The sequence below is a fragment of the Ochotona princeps genome, chromosome 29 (genome assembly GCF_030435755.1).
Source record: "Ochotona princeps isolate mOchPri1 chromosome 29, mOchPri1.hap1, whole genome shotgun sequence".
In the NCBI taxonomy this organism is placed as follows: Eukaryota; Metazoa; Chordata; class Mammalia; order Lagomorpha; family Ochotonidae; genus Ochotona; species Ochotona princeps.
Window position 1 is genome coordinate 3,412,505 of NC_080860.1, and position 8,901 is coordinate 3,421,405.

At 63.4% G+C, this 8,901-nt stretch overlaps 1 protein-coding gene across 4 annotated transcripts; it reads right to left on the reverse strand.

The window, feature by feature from the left end:
• Positions 1–218: 218 nt before the first annotated feature.
• On the reverse strand, positions 219–4,722 carry OGFOD2 (2-oxoglutarate and iron dependent oxygenase domain containing 2). 4 transcript variants are annotated; one of them, XM_058656769.1, is made up of 8 exons: positions 4,561–4,722; positions 4,405–4,461; positions 3,806–3,919; positions 3,619–3,718; positions 3,071–3,198; positions 2,661–2,918; positions 1,190–1,332; positions 972–1,102 (listed from the first exon to the last, which is right to left on the reverse strand). In XM_058656769.1, the coding sequence occupies exons 1-7, from the start codon at positions 4,690–4,692 to the stop codon at positions 1,207–1,209; spliced, it is 915 nt and encodes a 304-aa protein (XP_058512752.1). In that variant the 5' UTR covers positions 4,693–4,722; the 3' UTR covers positions 972–1,102; positions 1,190–1,206. The 4 variants fall into 4 exon arrangements, with proteins under 4 accessions (XP_058512753.1, XP_036352307.1, XP_058512752.1 ...); XM_004595405.2 differs by lacking the exons at positions 972–1,102; positions 1,190–1,332 and adding an exon at positions 2,285–2,589; XM_058656770.1 differs by lacking the exons at positions 3,071–3,198; positions 3,619–3,718; positions 3,806–3,919; positions 4,405–4,461; positions 4,561–4,722 and adding exons at positions 219–367; positions 447–516; positions 622–739 and having other exon boundaries at positions 818–1,102; positions 2,661–2,883.
• Positions 4,723–8,901: the final 4,179 nt, after the last annotated feature.

Here is an 8,901-nt window from a genome sequence, read left to right on the forward strand (position 1 = left end):
CACAGCAGCCGCCACAGGGGTGCTGGTTGGCCTGGGATTGCACTGGCAGCATCTTCTCCCCAGGCCTCTCCAGCTCAGGATTTCGGCAGGGGAGAGGTGGTACAGGATGAGCAGGGGGACATCCATGCCATCCCCAAAGGTCCAGCGGCCGTTTTCTCCAGAAATTAAGTGGCACCTGCCCCACCTACCCACCACACAAAAACAACCAGGCAAGCAGCTCCAGCCAGGACACGTTTACTGTCAGGGACCCATGCTCTAGCTAGACACTGGCCCCTCAGGCCTGCATCAGGGCAGTGTGGCCAGTGGGCCCTCAGGGAAGCAGCCCAGCTCGCATCTGGAAGGCCAGGCCGTCCCCTCGCGTGGCTTGCTGGGAAGGAAAGCGGCAGGGGAGGGGTGTCAGGGGCAGTACTGGGGCTGGCCCGGGGCACAGGGGGGGCAGCACCAACCTTGTTGATCTCTCTGTGCCGCTCTTTGGTGACGATCTCCTCCAGGACCTCGCCATCTCCCTTAATGAGCCTGAGGGCGGGGGTGGGAGCCATCAGCCAGCTCAGCCACAGCTCCCGGCAGGCCTGAGACACAGGGGATGCCCTGAGGGACACAGAGCAGCCATGGTGCCCTCACCTGGTGCGCCCGGTCTCGGGGTCCAGCACCCTGCGGATGACGCTCTGCCGTGCGTCCCACTCCTCCTTGGTCATGGGCTTCATGGCCTGGATGCGGGACTTCTGCTCGTCTGTCAGGACTGCAGGGAGAGACGGGAGTGGGAGGCACCCCGGGCAGGGAGGCATCCTTGTCCTCCCGCAGGCCAGGCCTCCCGTACCTGGGCCATCCCCAGCCGCATGGTGCCACTGATCCAGCGAGGGCCCGGGCAGGGCCTCAGCCGACTGTGCCTCCAACTTCTTCAGCTTCTTCTTCCTCCTCCTCTTCTTCTTCCTCTTCTTGTGCTTCCCCCGCTTCTTCCGGCCCCGGCTCGAGGAAGAGGAAGAGGAGGATGAGGAGCTGGACGAGCTGGAAGAGGTGGACGAGCTGGAGGAGGACGAGCTGCGGCGTGGTCTCCGCTGTGCCTTGTGCCTGCTTCTCCCTGGGAGTTTGGGGGAAGGCGAGGCTGGAGAAGAAAAGAGACAGCTGCAGGGTGTGACCCCAGACCCGCTCCCCAGCTGCTCCCCTAGCCCTCTCCCCCACGGGTCCTTACCCGAAACACTGGTGCACTCAGCCCTGCGACTTCGGGACCCAGAGGAACTGTCCTTCTTCCTCCTCTTCTTCGCCCCTCGTCCCCTGGACCGACTGCGACTCCTCGATCGCTTGTGGGAACCCATGTGAGCCATGGTGAGCGGGCTGCGAGGGGCAGAGGGGCTTGAACCTGTCCTCCAAGTCCCCTTTAAGGGCCCCGCCCCATCCTTATGCTCGCCCCCACCCAGGGTCCCCATCCCCGCGCTCACCCCAACCCAGGGTCCCGTCCTGCACTCAACCCCAACCCAGGGTTCCTGTCCCACGCTCACCCCCAGGGTCCCAATCCCGCGTTCACACCCCCCCCCCCAGGGTTCTCGTCCCGCGTGCACCCCACCCCAGGGTCCCTGTCCCATGCTCACCCCCAGGGTCCCGTCCCCCGCGCTCAATCCCACCCCAGGGTCCCTGTCCCGCGCTCACCCCGAGGGTCCCCATCCCTGCACTCACCCCCAGCCCAGGGTCCCTGTCCCGCGCTCAACCCCAACTACTGTCCCTGTCCCACGCACTCCCCAGGATCCCCGTCCCGTGTGCACCCTCACCCCCCTAGGGTCCGGGGCTGCTCCGCTCCCGCCGCCACAGCCGAGCGGCCCGTCCCCGCAGTACGCCTGCGCTTCCGGCCTGGGTGGTGCTGGGGAGGCCTTCCGGCTGGGAAGCCAAGCCCTGGCACTTTGGGTCCGGCAGACACAGGTTCCGCGCCCAGCTCCTCAGGCAGCGGGTCCCCCAGCACCCCAGCTCCCCGCGCACCCCAGCTCCAGAGCACCCGAGCACCCCGGCTCCCCACGCACCCCAGCTCCCGAGCACCCCAGCTCCCGAGCACCCCAGCTCCCCGCGCACCCCAGCTCCCGAGCACCCCAGCTCCCCAGCTCCCGAGCACCCCAGCTCCCCAGTTCCCCACGCCCGCCCGTCGCTCCCTCAGCCAGAGGCTCCCTCGCCAGTAAGGCAGCGGCCGCCAGCCGGGGCCTCTCCGTTTCCCCACAGCTCTTCCAGGCCAGGCCCCGAGGTCGGGCGGTCACTCCGGACCTGGACGGCCGCCCCACAAGGACGCAGAGCCGGTTCGCTGTGGTTCGCGGTGCCCGGTAGGCCGGGCGCTTTATTTCCGCCTGCTCAGGTCAGCGCGCACACGTCCAGCACGGCGGGCTCCTCGCGCGTGAAGCCGTCGCCGAAGTCCTCGGCGTCCGCCAGCTCGGGCCGGCGGCGGCACATGGGGCACCGGCGGTTGCGCACGGCCGACGCCCGCAGCCAGATGACCAGGTTCCAGCGCTCGCCGCTGCCCAGCGGCCGGGCTCCGTGCAGCTGCGCGCCGCGGTGCAGCAGCCCCTGGCCCACCACATGCTGCACCTCCAGGGGCTCCGGGCCGGCGGGCGCCTGCAGGGGCGGCGGGGCTCAGGGCTGGCCGGCCACGGGAGGGAGCCTGCCCGCGGGGCGCCCACGCTCACCTCCACCAGCTCCCCGAAGTACAGGGCGCCCCCGGTGAAGTCCTTGCCCAGGGCCACGTTGAGTGTGAGCTCGGCGTTGTCATAGTGGCAGCCCAGCTCACGGTCCTGGCCCAGGGCGTACTTGACCACGAAGGCGCGGTGGCTGTCCAGCCGGCCCCCGCCGCAGTCCGGGTACAGCAGGGCAGTCAGCGGCTGCAGGAAGCGCTCCCGCAGCGGAGTGACCAGCGGCTCGTCCAGGCCCAGCTCCCGCAGCAGCACCTGGGAGGGAGGCCCTGGGCTCAGCTGCTGACCAGTGGGGCCTCTAAAGCTGGGAAGAGGACAGCGGGACAGGGTTTCCCACCAGGGCATCCCGGAGTACCAACACCAGCCCCGCCCCCAGGGCCCAGCAGCCAGCCCCGGCCAGGCCTCACCCCGTAGTTGTTCATGCTGTTGGGCCTGCCCTTAGGCAAGTCCGACTGCTCGAAGTGCTCCAGCTCCTGCAGCAGGGCTCGGCAGAAGGGAGCGGCCAACACGGGAACCCGGTAGATGCGCTTGCTCTCTGGGGAGGGAGAGGTGCTCGGTGGGCGGGGAACCGTGCAGGGGGGCCTGGGCAGCTCCCCCATTTGCCCCAGCGGCAATGTGTCCCGCTGGCCATCTTGCTCCTCCCCCAGGAAGTCAGGCCGCTGCATCAGCGCCAACTTAAGGCTCTGTCTGCATGGCCTCCCCCAGATCTGCACCCCAACGATTCAGTTGGGGTGCGCTTTCCAGCCAGGCCATGGGCAAAGGCTGGCAGGGAGTGGAAACCGGAACACCTCTTAACTGAGCAGTCCCTGCCTTGGCGTCCTGGGGGAGGAACCCGCTGTCCCAGGCCTGCAGACCCTGTGGGCAGGCACAAGTGACTCCCAGGGGCCCCCTGGACCTTCCAGCTCCTGCTGGTTTCCTTTGTCCTAATCTACATTCCCCAGGCCCAAGACCTCACCGGACACAGTCTCCAGCCGCTGGAGAAGGCCCTCCAGGCTAGCGCCCAGGGAGGCACTGTACCGGACTGCAGCCAGTAACTCAGGTGCCAGGGAGGCCTCCTGGAGGGCAGAGGGAACACAGCCCCGAGCTCAGGGTGCCGCCCTCCCGGCAGGCGCTCCCCTGCCCCCGGGCACCCTGCCTGGCACCTGCAGCACATTGTAGACATCAGGTCGCGCTGGTTGGTAGCGGCTGGAGATGAGGGCTTTCCTGACAGCAGACTCCTGTGCCTGCCGCCGGCGCCTTTCCACCTCCTGCTGGAGCTGGGGGCAAGGATGTGGGGGAGCGGGCCCCCCCGAAAGCCAGATCAAGCCCCCTGTATGTTGGCCGCAAGGGGTTCTGCTAGAAGCCCCCAGCCGGGCTGCGATGAGGGCCCCTGGACCACTCCAGTAGGGGAATGGAGTGACATCCTCTATGGAGTCCCATAGAGGAAAAAGTGCCCCCCTCTACCGACCAGCCACAGCCTCCCCAGAAAGAGGGGTGCTGGGGGCGGGGCAGCCTCAGCCCCACCTACTGAGGGGCCTTGGGCAAGTAGCTCCCGCCTCCCATTTGGGGGTGTCAGACACCGGGGGTGGCAAGGGGGAGGTGAGCACCCAGGGCAGGTGCTGGAAGTCAGGGTCCTATAGGTGTCAGACCCTGGGGGTGGCGAGGAGGGTGGGGGGAGCACCCCAGGGGCAGGAGGATGGAGGGGCATCCCAGGGGCAGGTGCTGGACGTGCCTGAGGCCACAGAGAGGCGCAGGACGTTACCTCGGCCAACAGTTGCTGGAAGTCCTCGGCGCCCACACAGCCCCGGCCGCGCAGCACCTGCGGGCAGCGAGCGTGTCCGGCCTAGCCGAGCACCGAGCGGGGCTCCCGGCACCTCCTATCTCTCCGGGGCTAACGGTCCGCCCGCTGGCCACTCACCGCGCCGTAGTCCCGGCGCAGCTGCTGCTCGTCCTGGAAGCGCACGTGCAGCCGGTAGCGTGCCACGTACAGGTTCTCGGTGCAGAAGCAGGTGCAGCAGCAGAAGCGTCGCCGGAGCTCCGGCGCGGCCATAACGTCCGCCTCGGCAGCACAGCACGGGAGCCGCCCGAGCCTGAGGTCAGCGGCGGTCCAGGTCCAGCGGAGTGTCCAGGTCTATCCCGCCGTGTCCCCCGGAGTGTCTCAGAGAAAGCGCTCCTTCTTGGCGGACTTCCGGCAGCGGGGCCCCAAGGCTACAGAGCCCGGAGGGGGCGGGCTGTGGGTGGGTGTGGCCTCTCCGGGGCGTGGTCTGTGGCTGCCACGCCCTCCGGCTGGACGTGGTTCAAGTTCCGCGCAGCCCAATCCTAAGTGGACTGTGCTTGGTGTACTTGGGGCCCTCAATGGGAGAGGCCACGGGGGCCCCGACACCACCCTCCTCCGGCTCCCTCCCCTGGCCGTGCAACCCCTAGGCCCAGATCGGCAAAACAGGTGCAGCTGCCCAGGCTGGCCAGTGTTTAGACCTTATGGTTGTCTGGATTGCCTGGCCAGGTGGAGAAGGACCCATTTCCCCAGCTCCCTGCCCGTTACTGCTGCCTTCCCTCTCCAGGGGGTGCAGGCGCAGCTGTGTCCCCTGTCCCACTCACCTGCTTCAGTCCCTCCTGTACACTGGTTTGCAACATGAGTAAGTTGTGCTTATGAGATGACAATGCACTCCCTGTGGGCTGCTCCTCAGGCACGCGGTGTCCCTGCTCCCTGTGAGCCTTGATTCACAGCAAACCGCCACCCCACATCAGTGCAGTCCCAGCCGGCACCCACGTGTCTGCCGGCTGCTCGGTGTTGTTACCCTCAGCTGGTGGATGAGGAAGCCGAGGCTGCTGGGTCGCAAGCCTGGTGGAGGGCAGAGACAGAATTACAGCATCTTGTGCCCCATGTGCGCGCATGCTGAGCACATGTATGAAGCAAGGACTTGGATCGTAAGTGCAGAGTGTGGCAAATGGCTGTGATCTGGACACGCACACTGAATCACAGAGCCTAACAGAACATTCTGGAGCCGTGTTCCCTCTCCATTACCCACCACCCAAGGGGGATCGCTCCCCTTGCCCCCAAGAGTCGCAGCATGTCACTCCCCTGGCCCCTGATGGTCACAGCATGTCATGTCTGTGTGATAGTCACGGTCAGGCGGCACAGGACCCCCGAGAACATGGGATGCTGAGTCATTTGTGAGCAGAGCCCCCTCACAACATCCTGCAAGTGCAGCTGCAGCGCGTGCTCTGTCCCCGCCACACCGTGCTCCCTGGGTTGAGCCCCCATAGCCAAGTGACCATTCTGTGGAAACTTGTTTGTGTGTGGGGAGCACATGTACCATCGAGGTCGCTGTCAGTTCTTCTCAGAGCAGGAGCGCATCTACAGTGGGAAGTGAGTCCCGCGCTTTCCCAGCACTGGCACCTGGCCACATCCCACCTGCAGTGGACAGCCCCACCTCGGCCCAGCACCCCCTCCAGGCCATAGCTGGCACCGGGCTTGCCCTTGGAGCTGGCGAGTCTGTGGCTGCTGACTGGGGGTGCTTGACACACCTGCGCCCATCTTGCCCCGCCAGCCCCACAAGCACCTGTGTTCCTGCCCGTTGTTGCCAGCTCCCATGGGGGTACCAGATGCCCCCCAGGTGTGGACAGGGTCTATGGGTGTGGCAAGTCCAGCCAGGAGCAGGCGATGTGAGGGGTGACTCCCCGTGCGTGTTTCTGGATGCACACTTTGCGAACAGACGCCTGGTGGCAGCTCAGTGCAGGCCGTCAGGAATGGGGCCACAGCACACTCCCACAGGAGGCTGGGTCTCCACTTGACGCACACCGGAAAGTGCCTCCAGCAAAGGAGTGTTGAATCTGTTGAGTCTTGTCAGAGACTGCTGGGCTGCATTCCCAGGTGGCCACACCTCCACAGTCCCTGCCAGAGTGAGGGAGGGCTCCTGGGGCCACAGAGCCTGTGGTATTCCAGACTGGTAACACTGTACTGGGCAATTGGGTGCGTCTCCTGCTCACACTTGCATCCCCTTGACGGCTGGGGAGGGGGAAATTTTCCATATGTTTACCTGTTGTCTACATGCCTTTCTTTTTCTTTTTAATCATTACAGTTATTATATAATCTATTTTTCTAATTTAGCACATGTGTTGTTCTTATTTTAAAGATTTTTTTTTTTTATTGGAAAGGCAAGTCAGATTTATGAAGTGAAGGAAAAACAAAGATCTCCCGTCTGCTAATTTACTCCCCAAGCGGCTGCAATGACCAGAGCTGATTCGAAGCCAGGAGCCAGGAGCCTCCTCCAGGTCTCCCACGCGGGTGCAAGGTCCCAAGGCTCTGGGCCTTCCTCCACTGCTTTCCCAGGCCACAAGCAGGGAGCTGGATGGGAAGGAGCAGCCAGGTGCAGAACCAGCCCTATATGGGATCTTGGCATGTGCAAGGTGAGGACTTTAGCCACTAGGCTTCTGTGCCAGACCCTATTTATTGCTTTCTTAGAAATGTAAAGTGTTAGGGAGACAGGGAGGGAGACAAAAACAGAACTCTCCCGTCCATTGGTTCACTCTGTCTGTGGCCACACCAGCCAGGGTTGGGCCAGGCTTTGTTCAAATGCCAGGATGGCCATACCAGTCTCCCAGGTATGTGGGAGGGTCATCAGCTGGGTGATATATTTTCTTTTTTCTTTTTTTAATTTGAAAGGCAGAACTACAGAAAGAGACAGAGAGAGATCTTCCATCCACGGGTTCAATTCCCAAATTGCCTCAATGGCTAGGTTAATGCTCGGAGCTTCTGGGGCACCAACGCGGACGCAGGGGCCCAAGCGTTTGGTCCCTCCTGCACAGCCTTCCCAAGTGCATCAACAGGGAGCTGGATGGAAGTGGAGCAGCCAGGACATGTGTCGGCACCCATATGGGATGCTGGCATTGTAGGCAGAGAATTCCCTTGCTATACCACCGCTCCAGGCCCAGCCTGCTGACTTGCTTTTTTTTTTCCTTTTCTTTTCTTTTCTTTTCTTCTTCTTTTAAAATAGTTGCTCCTGGCTTCTGGCTCCTGGTTTCGGACTGGCTCAGCTCCTACTGTTGTGGCCATTTGGGGAATGAGCCAGCAGATGGAAAATGTTTCTCTCTGTCTCTCTTCTTCTCTGCTAATGGATCCTGGTACACAGCAGATGGTAGCTCAAGTGTCTGGGTCTCTTCTACCCTCCTGGGAGAACTGGAGTTCTGGGCTGCCAGCTTTGGCCCAGCTTAGCCCTGTCTGCTCCACTTTCCTGTCCAGCTCTCTGATGCGGCTGGAAGAGCAGTGGAAGATGGCCCGAGTGCCTGGGCCTGTCATCCATGTGGGAAATTGGGATGAAGTTTCTGGCTCCTGTCTTCAGTCTGTCACTTCTGTTGGGGTCTCCCACGTGGGTACAGGGTCCCAAGGTTTTGGGCCATCCTCAACTGCTTTCCCAGGACACAGGCAGGCAGCTGGATGGGAAGTAGAGCAGACGAGATACGAGCCAGTGCCCATATGGGATCTCAGTGCATGCAAGGGAAGGACTTTAGCCACTAGGCTATTGCGCTGGGTCCCTGAAAAAAAATTCAAAGAAATTAGTTACTTATATATTTGAAATGATGACAGAGTGAGATCTCCCATATCACTGGTTGGCTCCCCCAAATAGCAGCCAGGGCCGAAGCCCACTGAAGCTCAGAGTCCAAATTGCATCCTGATCTCCCACAGAGGTGGCAGGAGGCACAGCATTTGGGCCATCATCTGCTGCTGCCCAGGAGGCATTCAGGGGCCGCTGACCAGGACCCGATGCAGCCTCTGATGGGATGGTGGTGAGGGAAGCTGTAGCCACGGAGCCACGGAACAGCTCCCCTACGGTGCAAGGGCTGCGTCGTGGGGCGTATCTTTTCTGCGCTCAGCTGTCTCTCCAGTGCTCAGTCCTGGCTCAGCCCCTCTTGGTGCTTCCCCCTTGCTCTTCCCTTCATAGAATGCCAGCTCGAGAGGGTACAGTCCTGCTTGGGTTAGGCTTGATCTCAGATGCCCGGATCCGGGTGCTGGACCAAAGAAGGAATGAGCGAGTGAGTGGGCATCAATTGCTGCACCCTCGTGGGTGGGCAGGCCGGCCCTGATGAGCAAGCTCCCGGCTAGACCACAGCACCGCGAGGCAGGTGAGCCGCACCGCGCGGGGCCCGCCGGGAGGTCGGGGCAGGCCGGCCGCTCAGGCCCCGCCCCCTCCCGAGAGGGCGGCCCGGCCCGGAAGCCCCGCCCCCAGGATGTCCCGCCCCGCCCAGGCTCCGCCCCGCG